The 18,836-nt window shown below is 32.4% G+C and overlaps 1 protein-coding gene across 1 annotated transcript; it reads right to left on the reverse strand.

Moving 5' to 3' along the window:
- Nucleotides 1-574: 574 nt before the first annotated feature.
- LOC139526642 (complement C1q-like protein 4) lies at nt 575-6,670 on the reverse strand. Its single transcript, XM_071321803.1, has 2 exons — nt 6,427-6,670; nt 575-1,017 (listed from the first exon to the last, which is right to left on the reverse strand). The coding sequence occupies exons 1-2, from the start codon at nt 6,668-6,670 to the stop codon at nt 575-577; spliced, it is 687 nt and encodes a 228-aa protein (XP_071177904.1).
- Between the last annotated feature and the right edge of the window lie 12,166 nt (nt 6,671-18,836).

Raw genomic sequence — 18,836 nt, forward strand, 5'->3', positions numbered from 1 at the left:
ATGCAGTGTCAAAAAGGGCACTGGTTTTTTTTTACCCGAAGTTTCATGTTTTTATTTCATCATATCAACCTCACTATATTATTGACTACAAATACTTGTTCGAGTGGTACGTACAACGTTTCTCGAGTTCTTGAAGCTGTTTACTAATCCTCGATATAAATACCAACAAAGCTACACGGGTAAAAATTCTTCATTTTTTTCACAATGTTGATGGGTTTGTCTACTTATAAATGAAGTTATTCCAGAAACCTATAACGTGCATGCTTAAATAAATCGGAATAATGCGTGTATATTAGTAAAAAAGGTTCAGTTAATAAAAGATATAAATAAAGGCAACAGTATTATACCGCTGTTCAATAGTCATCAACTGATAAACCGAAAACAAATCCGGGTCACACACCAAAACAGAGGGAAACACATCAACTATAATAGGAAAACAACGGAACAACAGAAACACTGAACTTAACAAAAACCTAACAAATCAATATTTTTTGGAAAATTAGAGAGGGAACACTCGTATCAGAAGTTTTAATAATGCCACAATTCTTTAATTATATAACTTTACAAAGGATATTTATTCAATGAGCCATCCGGTAAACGACGATCTTCCATCTTTAGAGCTTTGTATATTACCATAGGGTACGTATGTTGAACTGGTTCGTACGAATACAACATCCCCCTTGACAAGTGCTAAGACAACAATCGATGAAGAAGACCTCCATTCATTTTCTCCTCCCGCATCAACGAAGAATGACCCTTGTACGTCTGCGTTTTTTACGAGTTCAAACGACGCATAATGATGAATCATTGCAATGCTGGTAGCAAACGCATAGAGGCCGTCTTGTGGTGCTGTGAAGAGACCAGAAAAGGGGTTATATCCATTTCCAACATTGGTTTTCTGAACATCAAAAATGATAGTATGATGTTTCCCAGGATTGTCTTCGTTTTGACCTAAATAGGCATAAAACCCTATCTTTGTACTTTGCATCACAGTGGGTTGGACGAGAAGTCGTTTTCCTACAAAAAGTAAAAGCCTGGAATGAAATATTTTGATACTTGCGAATCAAACTCTTATATAACCTTAGGAATCCAATAAATAAAACGTCAACTAGACAACAACATAAAATTTTCATTCTTTATTGGGATTAAGGAATAAGATTTAAATGCTGTTCCAGAAGCTATAAGAAAATTGAGTTAGTTGTAAATTATTGCAGCGTTAATTGAAGTTTTACAGTATTTGATTGAAACATTTTTATCTGGAACTGGCTTAGTTTACCTGTACAAAGTAACTTTTTGTAGGTTTTGTTCTGAAGTTGATGAATTTTGAAAGGACACTATAGGTGTTGTATCATTAAATCATGGTACGTCATATACGAAAATAGGTCGAAAAAAAAAATACTTCCCATGAATTTGATAGTTGACGGTAACTAATCCTACATTTTATTGCAGTAAAATACTTTCTGTGTCATAAACTTATTATGTCTTTGGTATTTCAGAGCACCATTATTTTTTAATCTGGGATTTCTGTAGAATATTTTGGAAATTTGAGCTTACATGGCTACTAAAACTTGTACAAAGGTTAAATAAGAGGGGTGTTGATTGGTTAACTTCCAGTGATGTTTATTTTCTTATATGCAATGAAATGTTATGTAATTTGTTTTTCCTTTGTACTGGACAGGATAAAACTACTCATGCCAAGTATTACTTTATTTGAAACAAAGATAAATTCTGCACACTTTTTTAAAAAGTGCAAATTTAACAAAGACTAAAAGAGGAAATCATTGGTAGTATTACACAATTATATACATAATATATATAATGACATTTTTCTTAGTGCATTTATCATGTATGAAAAGGTATATAACAAAAATACCGAACTTCAATGAAAAATCAAAATTGAATGGCTTTTATCAAATTGCTAATTCAAACTTTCAAACTCATCGAACGATTGCTAACAATTAAAATCAGAATGTAAAAATTCAAAGGCCATTTCTTCTTGTTACTGGTAATTGGCCTCAACAAAAAGTTTTTCTTTGGTTGAAAAAATAAACGAGGGGCAAATGATTCCAGAGGGACAGTCAAACTCATAGATGGAAAATAAACTGACAACGCCATGGCTTAAAATTAAAAGACAAACAGACAACAAATGGTGCACAAGACACAACATAGAAAACTAAAGACTAAGCAAAACGAACCCACCAACACTGGGGTGATTTCAGGGGCTCCGTAGGGGTAGGCAGATCCTGCTCCACTTTTGACACCCGTCGTGTTGCTCATGAATGAATTAGTTATTAAACGATTTTAACGCGTACAAAATGTGGTAGTTGTTACATGAATAAAGTCGCTCGCATTTCATTGAAAAATTAATTCGTATGGACTTGAACTCGCGGTGTTGCTACACTGATACATGACGACAATGTCTAATATTATCGAGTATCAAGTCCTGTTCATAATCTTAACAGATAGTACACTATAAGATCTACAGAAAAATGTTTACTTTTTATATCAACAATTGTTTTGCAATTGCTTCAACTGTTTTTTTTTGTATGCAACATCAATATTATGTATTACAATTCGCATTGTTGTAAATCACGTCGTAGATTGTTATCATATTAAATACTCATGAGAATACGATCTTATATGTTTCCTTGTCCTACTCGTTTTTTGTTCTGTATGTGAGACAGACCAGCTCCCCACGATATAACAAACAAAATGGATTTCTTATTCAGGTTTTTCAGGTTACAATAATTCCATATTTAAGGATTTGACCGTCGAAAATCAAAGTTTACTGGCGATGCGTAGCGAAGACATTAAAACGGGTACTTGAGTCCGTCAAATAAAAATTGACGATGGCGACTCTTCAATTACAGTACTGTTATACCGTTTTTTAATGCATTACAAAAGAAATGATACATTTAAGCTTGAAAAATGTATAAATTTGACGAACAAATTCCGCGAAACTTCATGTACATGATTTATGCGCAAAGACGTCATTACTGAACATGACGTCATACCAATGAAAACTTACATGTGACTGTTCCAACTCGCCTTACAATTACAGCCCCTCTGGCCATGTTATTACTGGGGATCTAAACATAATTCAACATGAAAATCTCCGAAAGGTGATTTCTCGTGGTCCTTAGTTTAGAGAACCCCAACACATCAATTGGAACCATAACTTCAAAATAATTATGGATTCCATTGAGAACTACGCCAGAGCATGGGCTAAGCGAGAAGAAGTGCAACTGGACACTTTGTCAGAATGGGTCAAAACAATCAGGTCTCTGATAAAACGTCGCATTCATAAGTTGAAAAACTGTGTGAATGATCGACCTAAGTCCATTTTCAGTGACAAAGAGGCTGTGAAATGTCTATCATCTCTTCAAGATAAGTATGTTGTTGTTCCTGCGGACAAAGCTTCAAATAATATTGTCTTTGTATGTAAATCGTATTACTACGAGTGTCTTATAAAAGAATTAGGAATAAATGAACACTCAGGTAATCCCACATACAAAAACATATCATTTGACAAGGATGAGATTTTGGCGAATCATAAGTCCTTCATGGCTTCTATGAACATTGCATTGAACAACAAATCGGAGGACTTACCTTGTTTGTATTGGATACCTAAACTTCACAAAATTCCGTACAAACAACGGTACATTACCGGCTCATCTTCTTGTTCTACTAAAGAATTGTCCATTAGATTGACTAAAATTCTGTCCGCAGTTAAAGAGGGTCTTCAGATATACTGTGAAACTGTTTACTCACGTAGTGGTATTAACCATATGTGGATTCTGAAAAACTCTAATGAACTTCTGGATAATTTTAAATCTCGGTCTTTTTCTGAAATTAGTTCTATTAAAACTTTTGATTTTTCAACCTTGTATACAACCATTCCCCATGTAAAATTGAAAACCCGTCTTAAAGAAATAATTCACAATGCTTTTCATCATAAAAATGGTAACATACGCTATAAATTTATCACTTTGGGATACCATAAGGCATATTTTGTTAATAAGGAACAAAAGGGTAAAACATACTACACAGAGGAACAAGTGATCAGTATGCTGGAGTTTCTTATTGACAACACATTTGTTGAATTTGGAGGTAGACTTTTTCAACAAATTGTCGGCATTCCTATGGGAACGAACTGTGCGCCTCTCCTTGCCGACCTCTTCTTATTTTCATATGAATCGGAGTTCCTTCAGACACTTGTCAAAAACAAGAAGATCAAAGAAGCCAGGTTATTTAATTTCACTTTCAGATATATTGATGATGTTCTTTCCATTAACAATCCGAACTTTTCTGATTGGATTCCATTAATATACCCACCAGAACTAGAAATTAAAGAGACCACAGACACGGCTTCCTCTGCCTCATTTTTAGACTTATACCTCGAATTTGACATTCACAGTCATCTCAGTACCAGAATCTATGACAAACGAGACGATTTTAATTTTGAAATTATCAATTTCCCCCACCTTAGTAGTAATATACCAACTTCACCTGCATATGGAATATACATTTCCCAACTTATTAGGTATTCAAGAGCTTGCAGCTCCTATTCAGACTTTGTAAAACGTCACCAGTGTCTGAGCAGAAAATTGATGAACCAGGGGTATGTCAAAGAACGTCTCGTCCTTTTTCTAAAAAAGTTCATCGGAAGATACCCAGAACTTGTTGATAAATATTCCGTATCAACTTCACAAATAATACAAGATGGTCTTGAAGTATAAATTTTGCGTACTGACGTTTGTTATCATCTTAATTACGTATTATAGTATTCTTTTATATGTCTTTTTTAGATATTCATTTGAAGTGACTCTGTGGTTACGTAAAACCACATACTTTGAACGGCAAAATTATTTCATTTATTGATATTACTTTTACTTAAGGATCTTGACATACTATGAATGACTAAACTATTTTATTCAATAAGACTACTTTTTCTGTTTAGTCTGTTTTTTATGATATACATTTGACGTGAAACTGTACTTATGTATCCCGTCATACTTTGAACCACACCATTATTTTATTTATTATTATTACTTTTACTGTTAAATCTGGTTTTTGTTATATCTACTTTACGTGAGTCTGCATTTATGTATGCCGTCATACGACAAAATTATTTTTATGTCTACCTGTGCGAATTTCAAACGCGCAATTTTACACCAGTAATGAAAACCTTCTATCATTTATGGGTAGACTTTACATAGATAAATTCAGCCGTATTTGACGTGAAACTGTACTTATGTGTCCCGTCATACTTTGAACCACACCATTATTTTATTTATTATTTTTACTGTAAGTCTGTTTTTTGTTATATCTACTTTACGTGAGTCTGCATTTATGTATGCCGTCATACGACAAAATTATTTTTATGTCTACCTGTGCGAATTTCAAACGCGCAATTTTACACCAGTAATGAAAACCTTCTTTCATTTATGGGTAGACTTTACATAGATAAATTCAGCCGTATAAGAAAAGCAAAATGAGAATGTTAAATTTGATGTATGCCTTTTTGTGCTACTTTGTTACATTTGTTGTTTATGTAGTGATATTAAGATGATAACACAATATTGACTGTTGTACCCCTATTTTTGACATTTTTACTCTTTGAGTATGTTTTTTTTGTTCATGCATCGTTGACAATGTAATGGAATTTGATGCGACTGTCATACAAGTGAGAGGTTAAGCTAGCTATAAAACCAGGTTCAATCCACCATTTTCTACATTAGAAAATGCCTGTACCAAGTCAGGAATATGACAGTTGTTATCCATTCGTTTGATGTGTTTGGACTTTTGATTTTGCCTTTTGATTTTTGATTTTCCTTTTTGAATTTTCCTCGGAGTTCAGTATTTTTGTGTTTTTACTTTTTACAAACTGGAGGTTAATACGTTACCTCTACGATTCAAATTCGGATATAATTACATTAAAACGGCGAATTCGAGGTAGATAATATTGTATTAATCGAACATTTGTTGATCCATCAATTCAAAATGGCAGGTACCTCTTTAGTTACGCCTGGTCAAATGTGGAGTTGACGGTAACTTTAAGCCAACGAAAAAATTTGTTACATACAAATTGCATTAGAAAACGTAATAAGAAATAGTAAATCACATGGGTGAAAATCGGGATGTCTAAATTTAAACCTCACATATTTTGACAAGTTTCTTAGTACAATCTGTATGTCACCTTATAATGCGTTATAGCACTTTATTAGATTTATTTCATTCCTTATTCAACAAAAAATTTGAGAGCCAACAGTGTCAATGTATATACGAAAATACCAACATATAAAAGATAAACGGATATTCAAATAATAGCAAAATCCATCTAACTGTATCAATAAGATCAATGTAGTCTTATAATTTATTTATTTTACTCTGAAAAGACATTTCTCATTACAAAATTTAACTTACCTGTATTAACATCATATCTTTTCCTCACAACTGGTTCTTTTTGCAGAACAATATGTCTGTCCTTTAATGTGCTGTCTGTATTCTGGATAACTGAATGTCTCATCTGCAAACCGAGATCATAAAGGTTCCAGCATTTCGATTGATCACATTTCTGTTCATTTTTCTTCACTTTAGTCTCCATGTGTTTAAGTCGCTCAGTCAAACGTTTGATATGAACTTCTTGTCCGTGAATTGTGTTTTCCATATCAGTGATTCGCGCGTTCTGATTTTCGACTATTTTCTCAAGTTTTAGAATTCTTTCCTCCGAAATTGATTCGCATCCTCGAACGAGTAAACAGGACAGAGCAATCGAATTTATAAACATAACAAAGAAACAACTCATATTGACTTAAATCTCTAGACGTATACAAATGATCTAATAGAATGACAACAGAGATAAGATTTTTAATGTAGTCTATATAAATTACATACATAGATAGTAAATATTTCAGACAGGGACAATCATAGTTTAAGTTCTTGTAAAGTCTCTTTTCCCAGAATTAACTATTGCTGGTTTGCACACACAAGAGCATCACAGATTTTTTACCTTTTACATTCTAGTTTGGTTTTTTTTTAATTTTTGTTCGAAATAAACAATCGTCACATACTCCCAGATGCTATCACCAGTTTATATATCTAGAGGTCAGCACTTTTGCGCTGATATGAATTATAATTGATATTATCATAACGGACTTAGTTTAAATTAACTCTCATCCAAACAAAACTTTAAAAACTTTAGAAATACTAGGGATTACCTCCCCTAGGAATATATAATTTAAATGTATTTGTAAAGCATTTTGGAATTTGGGTCATCAGTTTTCACAGCAAATACACCATTTCGTCATATATCTTCATAATATACGAAAGTTAATATTTGAAAAAAAAAATACAATTTCGCCTATCTCTCTTTTGTGCCAATAAAAAAGGACGATGCAAATTTCCCTTCTCCATGATAAATACTTTAACTTCACAAATGGCCACAACAAAAATTGAAATGAAATGAAATAGAAAAATCCCCTGTTAACATATTTGAATAAATAATCTCTCCGTATAGCTATTGTGTGTTTTATATTAAATTTATAAAAATGGTTTCAATTGGTTTGATGTATTTGAGCTGTTGATTATGCCCTTTTTATAAGGAATTTTCCAATTTGAATTTTTTTTGAAGTTCAGTATTTTTGTTATCTTAAGTTTTTGCGAATACACTTAATATCAAATTCCATTTATTCTTTGAAATTTTGTTTCGTTTTAAATCGGCTTGGTTTATAAGAAAGTAAAACGTATTAGCTTTGGTTTTAAATTCACTGTTAAATTTACTATCTAGTGAATATTTATGCATATCCTTAGAATATAATAGTTATACCTGAAAAACAAAATTCAGCAGGGAAATTCCGTTAACAAATGGCATTATAAAAGCTCAAACACATCATACAAATGAAAATGTAAGTTCAAAGCGGAGTTTATAGAACATCAACAGTATTTTATGTAATATCATGATTTTACGGTAAGTCATTTCTTTTTGGTGGAAATTTGAATTTGCGTTTATTTGTTTACGTAGTTTTTATGTGTTTTATTTGAGCGATATCATATCTTAGTATACCAGGTCGTTTTTTTCATTAGAATTCTGACTGAACTTAAAACAAATCTACATATATGAATAAATGAAAATGCTTATTAACAGACTTAGGATCTTCGAGTTTTGTAATTTCCTTGGCTTGGTACTTGCTATTTGTTACTTTATTAGTAAAATCAAAAAGAGAAGATTTAATTTTATCATTCTAAATTAATTTATTCCTTGCCGTAGTCAGAACGTATACAGATATCCTACATGACAGGGTGTTTGTACTAGATCAAGAATAGTTGACCCGTCCGGAAGAGTCTGAGTTCTCTCGTGTTTATTTTTTAAGGAGGTTACCTTTAGTTTGCTAAATACTGTTTGATATGGGCATGAAGTTGTCTCTCTGTTTCATATAACATATTTGTATTATTCTATTGGTGTTTTCTTTTCTTTTCAAAAAAATGAATTTTAATGATATTGACGTCTCTTGTTGTGTTTAGTTGTTTGGTGGAATATTGCTTGCACACACTTCATCTCCTTTGTCTATAGCGTTGGTTGTCCATTTAAGTCATTTTAAGCTTTTTCAAAATGTTTGTACCGTGCTTCCAATTTACATTTTCTTCGAGCTTCTCTGGTAAAATAAATTAATCGATTTGACATAATGGTTCTCATATACAAAAAGGAAATGTGATATAACTGACAATGAGGCAAATATCAAACAGGGAAAAAGACGTGGATATAGACAAGCAAATGGCGTTTTACAATGAGCGAAATCCATACCGAACATTGACATACAAATGGCACATGGTTGACAAAATGTGGGACAATATAGAGAAGAAACAATCCATCTGAAATACCATAAAACTATAAAAAAGCAAATATAAGGAATCAAGCATCAAATGACCACAACTGACTCACATGCTTCGGATAGTAATTTTGTAGCGGAAATAAAAATTTTATTGAATGCTCAACGTCTCTTATCTTGAGACAGTAGTGCAACGAAACAATATCAAACAACTGTACAAATCAGTTGAAGAAGGATATTTAAGAACAAAAACCCAAAAAACTAATAGTAAGACGTCGAAGTTCAATGCTACTTACAAATAGTAAAACTAATTGTTTTACAAGACTCAACTATCAATCAGTAAAGCTACTATTAGTTATGTGTAAACACGTTATACAAATTCTAATGAGACTAAACCTCGGCTCGCTGCTAGCAATTAATAGAGGTAAAATGTATACTTGGGTACTTCTTATCATTCGTTTTCACTAAAAGAGCTACAAATATGACTTAAAATTTCCTTGTACAACGACCGCTGTACTATGGCAAACTATCGGCAATCAGAAAGTGGCTGACAGTGGTTGAAAAATTGCTTATTCCCTATAACTCAAAGTTATGATGCAGCAGAACAAATGTTGATCATTCTCTTTAATAATTAGAGCCAAGAAAAAGTTGTCAAAAACTTCCCGTGTACAATGAATGTTCTTCAATTCCAAATTTTGGCAAACAGGGAGTTAATGTTCTGCTAATGATAAAAAGCATACTCGCTTCAAAATGACATTTTATAGCTGAAGACCAAATATTATACGGTAAAACTTGATAAAACGAAGAAAATGTCCTTATTACAGTTAGTGTTGTAAAATGGAAAAATCGTCAAGCAGGAATTGGCAGCACGGTGTATTTGAAAATTGTTTGCACGCTACAACTCAACATTATCAAGGTGCAGACCAAATATTAAATCAAAACACGGTAAACGGTTACCAGACCTACTTCAGTCTTCAGCCACACAGGTAAACATACAGGATTCTTTTTAAAGCTAAGCCTAAAATAGTAGTATCGACAGCATTTAATATTACTAGTATAAAACAAGGAGATGTGGTATGTTTTTCGCTGATTTTGACCAACTATGATTCATATAATTATGTATATAACAATACAGGAACAAGTCTGCTATTATAGAGGCATAAGCAGTACCCTTAGGAATACCTACAAACAGTGTATAAACTGTATATAGATAGATTTTGTCAATGAAAAATGTACATATTAAGTGGTCTAATAACAGTTAGGTAAGTATATTTACCATGTTAATCTTTTTGTTACAATACAGTTGCTGTGATTATTATTCATCTTTAGTAACTTAAGTGAGAAAAAGTCGTAAAAAGGGTTATATAAGAGATTTATATAGAAAATAAAAAATAGAAATAGCACCAATGCTACAAAACGTAAAAAAAAATGAACGATATTTGTAATGAATAAGTCATGTTTGTACCTTTAAATATGAAGCTTAAAATTTATTTAATAAAAGTCTAAGAAACTAGTATTTCGCATAAAAATGCACCTTTAGCGGTCACCGGCAGGTCATGCCATTTATAACCATCTATTTTTCTCAATCCAATGACCACTGTGTTATTTAGGGTAGCAGTGGTATTAGCCTGTGATTGGTACCAGTTAAAGTAAGTGATGATTGATCCATCATCACATTTCCAATGATTTTCTGCCAACATACGGGAACCTGGGAACATTATCCATCCAGGATATGTAAACTGATCTGCAACAAATGGTCAAATAAAAATAATTAAGCGCTGACAAAAATGTTACGGAAATCATGATACGTAGATGTTTCGTTTCGAACATTCATATAATTGACTATATCTGAATAGGACTGTGGAGAAATATTGTTAGATAATTATTTGTGTTTGTCAATGAAAAAAGTCACTATGGTCATTTTAAAAGATGCAAACATTCAAAGTTTTATGAGGCTCGGGTAGTTAATTAACACGATTCCATTTATAAAAAGAATACACTATCGCACTTGCCTTGATCATGTAGATACAATAAATACATAAATACCAAGAAATGAAACAATAAATTGCTGTTTTTCTTCAGAATCAATTTTCATCAGCTCCACTCCTTCCTCGTCACATTCCTTGTCATAGTCTGCATACTGTAATACAGTGTTTTTCATATGGATTCTAAAGCAACTTTGAAACACCTCACTGTAAAAGTAGCGACGTTTTTGTGGACATCGACCTGTAAATAAGTGTATTAGGTTTTTTATTGAACTGTTAAATGTTTTTTTCCTTTTTTTTTTTTAACTTACATGTATATTTGTAACATTCAAATTGATTGAAACCATATAGAATTGATTACTAAAGTAATGTGTGTTTTATCCATTACTTAATCATTAATTTATCATATGGTAGATTCTTTCATCGAAGACATATTTCAATTTTTAATACCCCTTTGTATGAGGAAGATATGAAAATGTCTGTACCAAGTCAGGAATATGACACGTGTTATCCATTCGTTTGATTTTGCCATTGATTAGGGACTTTCAGTTTGACATTTTCCTCGGAGTTCAGTATTTTGATGATTTTAGTTTTAACCTTTTAAAATAATCAAAGACGTAAAGAAGATGAGGTCAACAACAATTTGTACAAAATATTAGAACAATAAATATTTTGTCATTATAATAAATAAACATCTTACTGTCTAGTACCAGATGGTAGGTCCAGCCAACACTTTGATATCCTTTTACATTGTAAGCCTTTTTGTATCCTTCACTAATGCCTAAACACTCATTAGGCACAGTAGAATGTGAAACTGACATGCATTCGATCACATGATTACAATGCACAACACATTCTAAAATGCCACCTTTAATTTGGAAGATCACTGTCTCATTATAGTAAATGTCGTTAAGCTGTGATGACTGTTCCGTAAAACCTACTTTTACTTTTAATGCAGCAACTTGATACACTATAAGAATTATGATTATTTTATAGAGAAATGCCATGTCCTATAGATATGTGATAAGGTTAGTATCAAATATTAAAATCGCACAGCTTTATATTTCACGGATATGTATAAGAATATAATGCATATCCTACTTCAGTAACGCAGGGATACTTTATTGGTGATGTTTCAATTGATCCAATTGTATCTGTTTTATATGTTTAATCTTAATAAATAGTGAAGGTAAATACATGTAAATGGCAGCAAAATATATAATATGAACATAATATTCCTTCATATGATTCGAAATATAGTATATATTGTCTTAGCTGTTTTCGGCACAACTTTGTAGATTTTCGGTTAATGATGCACTTCAACTTGTATTTGATTTGTTGGATTCGAGCACTACTGATAACTCTTATGTAGAAGGAACTCGCATTTGCCTACACAATTACAAGTTTTGTATCGTTGGTGTTTCTGATGCATAATTTACAGTTTTTATTGGCTGCCTAAATATTCTAAATATTGGAAACAAAAGATTTCTATTATTTAGTATTGTACACAACTTTTGATTGAAAAAAAATGATTACCTTAGTTTAAAATTTTTGTTTTTAACAGAATACTGTTTTTGTTAAAAACATTGTACCAAACTCTCATTCAAAAATGTAAAGGTTGGCACATAACATGTACTAAATTGCCAATTGCTTTTATTACATTTACAAAGAAATGTTGCAATAAAAAAAAATGAGAAACTTTTGAAAATAATGTCTTCAGTTTTTGTATAAATAGCAAAGAACATATCAAGGATTTTTCATTTCCTTTTGTTTTTTCATTTGAGAAAGCTTCTTTATAGTATCTGCTCAAAAATGAAAAATATATTATTGATGTAATGTAAAAATAGAGGATATATTTAGAAACTTTTGTTTTGAATTCGTAAGTTTTACGGACCCAATCACGAGTTGATTGACAGTTTCAATGATGATAGCGGATATTTTGCTAATGTCATAACTACAATCCCGTTCCCTTTCCCGAATGTGACCTACATAATACGACTTATTACCGGGCTTGTACTAACATGAGCAATACGAAGGGTGTCATTTGTGGAGCCAGATCTGTTTATCCTTCCGGAGCAACTGATATCACCGCTTGATTTTGAAAGGCTTTTCGTGTTGCTCAATTTTCGTTTTCAATGTTGTGTTTTCTGCTCTGTTTTTTTTTTGTCTATTTGTTTTCTTTCCTTTTTAGCAATGGCGTTGTCAGTTTATTTCGATTTATGAGCCTGAATATCAATCTGGTTTTTGTCGCGTATTTTTTAAAAAGAAATATAAATCTTAAATGCAAACTCGTGACGTATGGCCACTGAGAACAAAGTTGGCGGTTTTTTTAAGAGCAAAGTTTTACTCCTGATATATTGTTCACAAATTTAGCAAAGACTTTATTATTGGCAATGCAAAGAAATTGTCAGCGAGTCTGCAAATTCAATGTCTGTCTTGAAAACTTTACGTCCATGCAATGATAGTTTGTCATGATCTATAACTGGGATAAAACGGACGCCAGCCGCCAAACAGATTACTGTTTTTTTTTCAATCCGTTTACGTCCGTTAGACGTCCAATCTTATCCGTTAGACATCCGTCCATGTCCTCTTCACAAGAGACCAAATGACACAGAAATTAACAAAATTAATATAGGTCATTGTACGTCCTTCAACAATAAAGGGCCCCGAAATGACAAATGTAAAACATTTCAAACCAGAAAATTAACGCCCTAATTGGGGAGTTGTATAATTGGCACTCATACCATATCTTCTTATATCTATGTATCAATAAATATAACACAGGTACAGAGTTGTTATAGCCAATGTTACACCCGGCCAATTCACCCATAAGTCACCTATTTGACTAAATAACTTATACAATATTTTTTTATATTTAATAAATATATAACTCGGGGTTGGTAAAATATTACCCGAATGGGAAAACCTAGTTTGGCAAACAAGGGCTGAGAAATACTCCAAGAAACTGGTAATACTTGGTAAAATCTATTTATTTTGCTTTTTATTACACAGAATAGTATAGACGTGTTGTAGTTTCATAGCATTATAACATAAATATATACAGTTTACCCAGAAAATCATTGTGAGTAGTTTCTAATGATTGATAACATTCAATATCTTCCTTTCTCTAATCATTCTATGTAATACAAATTTTGCTTATTTTATAATACATGTACTTTGTTCACTACCAAGCATTATTTCAAAAATTCAAACCTTGAAAAACATCCTTTTGTTAAACAGGTCGGGACCACTACCTTATATGGAAATGCATGAATTAGCATACTTATGTCCTAGCACATGTAATTGTTTGTTTACGTGTGACGCAATTTATTTTTACCTGGGTTTTTGACCAATCCACTAAATGAGTAACAATGCATGATGGACTACTACGTGTTTACTATCAACCAAACACGCATGTTATTTACTGAAGTACAACACATTTTTTCGTGCAATGCGGGATTCACAATTTCGCTTAGTTTTTCACTTTTTGTATCCACATTTATAGTTCGTAATATAAAGTATTCGTTCCATGCTCAGATTAACGAATAAATGTTTCTATACGAAGAAATAAGTGTTTGAATTACCCGATATACAGCCATTAATATGTTTGATGATGACACGGAGATATCAGGTATTCGTCCACCAGACAGTAGCGAAACAACAGTGAAAAACACAATTACCCATCAAACAAATAGTTTAGAGTTAGTCGTCGATAATAGCCGGTGCTAATATTCATGAGAGCATCAACTTTTGCATACTGGTAGATAGTTAAAGAAAAACATATGATCCTTGAATTTTGTGTTCGTAAAAAGGCGAAGACTTAGAGTTAGTCAAATATCTGATGAGATCACTAAACTTTCTAAAAAATTGAAAACAACACATTTAGTAATTTCTTGCGTCCGAAGCGCTTTTCTGGATTTACCTTCATCTATGTTTTCACAAAATTCGTTTTATGATAGTGTACCTTCTTTTATGATTAAAAAGTAATTTAATCAAGGAAAAGAATGTGTTTATTCCTTTGTCTTTAAGGAACGAATGTTCATCAATCGGGGCCAAATATAGCCGATTATACGGGATGTTTCTCATCGTTGAAGGCATTACAGATGCCTATCACTAATTACATCCAATTCAGTTGAGCTTAAATGGATAGTTGTCCCATTGGCAATCATACCACATCTCCTTATTTTTGTATACAAACATCTTTCAGAAAGTTCGGATTTTCAGTATGAAATATTTACTGACGTCTGTAGAACACTAAGTAATATTTTCATATTGAGTATTTGAAAGGTACAGAACATGGACAAAACCTATATCATCCATCATATTTCAACAAAACTGAACAAGACCTTTTTAGATTCTTATCTGTCAATGTAAACAAAATAGGTATAATTGATTTTAGACATATTTCAGTATTTGGGACTTTCAAACTGTTCCTTTTGTTTTGCAGGCATTTTGGTCTCTTCTTTTTTTATATAAATAAGGCCGAATTCTTTTCCATTGTCATTTCGGGGCCTTTTATAGCTGACTATGCGGAATGGGAATGGGATATCAACTCTTTCACTTTGTTTCATTAAAAAGAATGGCGAACGTAGATACAAGTATCTTGTCTTGGGGAGGGATAAATCCTACTTTGTAAAGAATCTCTCCGATTCAAACAAAATGTTCTCTGAAACTGACATTATCAAGATGCTTGATTTCTTGATTGCCAACATATTTGTTACGTTTTTCAACACACTGTCGGAATTCCAATGGGAACCAATTGTGCCCCTCTTCTTGCCGACTTGTTTCTTTATTATTATGAGGCTGACTTCATACAGGAACTTCTTAGGAAGAAAGATAAGAAGTTAGTAATATCCTTTAACTTTACGTTCCGCTTTATAGATGATGTTCTATGTTGAACGAATCTATCCCATCGAACTGGAGATAAAAGATATTACAGATACAGTTAAGTCTGCCTTATATCTTGACTAACATCTAGAAATTGACAATGAGGGTCGGTTGAAAACAAAAATTTACGACAAAAGAGATGATTTCAGCTTCCCAATTGTGAACTTTCCATTTTTATGTAGCAACATTCAAGCAGCGCTTGCATACGGAGTATATATCTCCAAATTGATACGATATTCCCGGCTTGTATTTCCTATTATGATTTCCTTGATAGAGGATTGCTGCTCACAAGGAAGCTATTAAACCCAGATTTCCAAATGGTGAAGTTGACGCCATCACGAGTTGGTTGACCATTACAGAATAACCGTTTCACAAATGATATCGGATATGTTCATTATGTCGTATCTACAATACCTTTCCCTTTTCATAAATGTGACCTACCGAATTAGACTATTTACCGGATTTGTAATAACATAAGCAACACGACGGGTGCCACATGTGGAGCAGGATCTGCTTACCCTTCCGGAGCACCTGAGATAACCCCCAGTTTTTGGTGGGGTTCGTGTTGCTTAGTCTTTAGTTTTCTATGTTGTGTCTTTTGTACTATTATTTGTCTGTTTGTCTTTTTATTTTTAGCCATGGCGTTGTCAGTTTATTTTCAATCTATGAGTTTGACTATCCCTCTGGTATCTTTCGTCCCTCTTTCATAAGTTTATCTATAAAAATGCCAGTCATTTTGTAATGCAGTGATATGAAATCTTTACTAACAAGGTGTGTATAAGATTTTAGATTGTAAGATATTTTAGCATTGCGCATCACTGAAAATGTTTAATTTAACATAAGACAATTAATTAGTTTAATTCTAAAGTATACCACAGGTGTCCTTATCTGACTGAAGCGTCATTTTATTGTAGCATTTAAAATTCATTGCTCTTTACCGCTTGACCTTTTAGAAGTTCAGATTATTTAGATTATGATCAACACTGACTTGATTTATCAAAATTGCACATAATTACACCAACTAGTGTTCAGTATATTCAATTTAGCTGTAATATGCAACATCCATCGGAAATAGTGGTTACCATTGATCTTGAACTTACTTGATTTAGTCTGTTAACCTATTTAATCTGAGCGTCACTGACGAAACACGCGTATAGTGTACAATAGCCCGGTATCTTTGAAGAGTTTCTTTCTCTTTTTCTCTTTCATATTCTTTTATATTCAGATGCATTGACAGTGTGGAAGGAAAATTTAAGTTTATTGATTCTGCAATCATTTAACAAACTGATAGATTTTTAAAAGAAGCATATATTATATAATTAATACCTTTCCCATTTTCTCTTTGGTACACACTGCTGGGAACATTATCCTGTTTAATTTCTGGTTTCGTCACAAATTTGAACATAATCCGAGGATTTGGCAAGGTTTTTCTTCTTAAAATGTTTTTCAAAGAATATAAACTTTTTTCCAGTGTCAAAATGTCAGGTCTGAGTCGGCTAACTTCTATGTTTAAATTGAGTATTTCTGTGTTTTGACGCAAAATTGTTTCTTCTAGGTACACTATCCGTTTTTCTTGCTTTGTCTCAATTTCTCCCATTTTCAGAAATTTGTCTTTCAAGATGGATATTTCAGAAATGTCACAATAAGCATAATTAATTGTAAGACAAACTACCAACGCAACAATCATGATTACCCTAGTCTATTGAATATTCTAAGGAATGAATGTTATCTATATTAGATACAGGTATCATCTGAAATGCTTTCATGTCAGGTCAAAAAGTTATCTTGTTAATAATGTGAACTTGTCACAAACACTGTTCATGTCTAAAATATGGACTGTGTATATTAGTAGCTTAATTTGAAGCATATTTTTGTTTAAATATTGGGTATCCTTTAAAACTTTTTCAGACTTTTTGCATTCATTAGAAGGAAATGTTTTATAAAACATACTACTTTAACTAAATAAGCACAATAACGTTTAAGAATCTTTAGAGGTGGCGCCAACTTCAATCTTTACTAATAAACTCATGATAGATACCAGGATTGAAATTTTGTATTTGCAACATACGCGCGTTTCGTTTACACCAAACTCAACATTGACGCTCGAATAAAAAAAAAGTTTAAAAGGTAAAAAAAAGTACGAAGTTGAAGGGCATTGAGGACCAAAGGTTCCTAAAAGTTTTGCCAAATACAGCTAAGGTAATCTATTCCTGAGGTAGATAAGCCTTAGTATTTCTACCTCAGGATACGTAATTAGTAAACTGCACAGAGTTATATCTACCTATGTTCACATGAATATGATTCGGACCCTCTACGTTCAAAGTCATTACTCTAACCTACTGACTTATATATAAAACATGCTTCCCAAGATCAACCAATGTTTCATGGCTTACACTAATATCTTTATAATTGACTTACACTTATAAACTGATAATTGGTCGGCTCTAAACTAATAACCCATCACGACAGGAGAGCTGACTTTACAAACCGATTCTATTAGCACGCAACTGTACATAACATATAAACTCCAATGAAATGATAAGGTATTATAGATGCCGATTTTCAAGCGTGATACCTGTTCGATACATTTTTGATTTATGAAACTGGAGGGTTTACACTCAATCATTTGCAAATGTACTTTAGATATTTTGTCTTCAATATATTATATTTTTCATTGATGTTATAGGCTATGAACCACCAATCAGTAACTATGAGTACTTTTAAATTACTAGTAGTATTTGAGTCCATAGTTTTTTTGTTACTTTATAGTTTTGCTTTGTATCGAACGTTGTTGTGCATTCATACATTTTGCACAGCCAAATATAAATTGCAGTATTTTATGAACTCTCCCGAAAGTCTGATTGGTGCCCTTCAACGAGAGTAGGTGTGTTGTGCGTCTAGAGAACATGGGATGACACGATGTTGATCATGTAGGTACTTTAAATTGCAATAGCAAACAGCTGTAGCTAATATTTGTACATCAAATACAAAAAAGAACATCAACACCTTTTCTAAAAGCAGTACTGTTACACTACATAAATCAGATTGTAATCTATGAATTCACTTACACGTGTTAAAGTAAATATGTTAATCAAATTGTCAACTACAATAAGCAGAACCACAAATAAAGGAAATT

Source organism: Mytilus edulis, chromosome 6 (genome assembly GCF_963676685.1).
Source record: "Mytilus edulis chromosome 6, xbMytEdul2.2, whole genome shotgun sequence".
Classification (NCBI taxonomy): domain Eukaryota; kingdom Metazoa; phylum Mollusca; class Bivalvia; order Mytilida; family Mytilidae; genus Mytilus; species Mytilus edulis.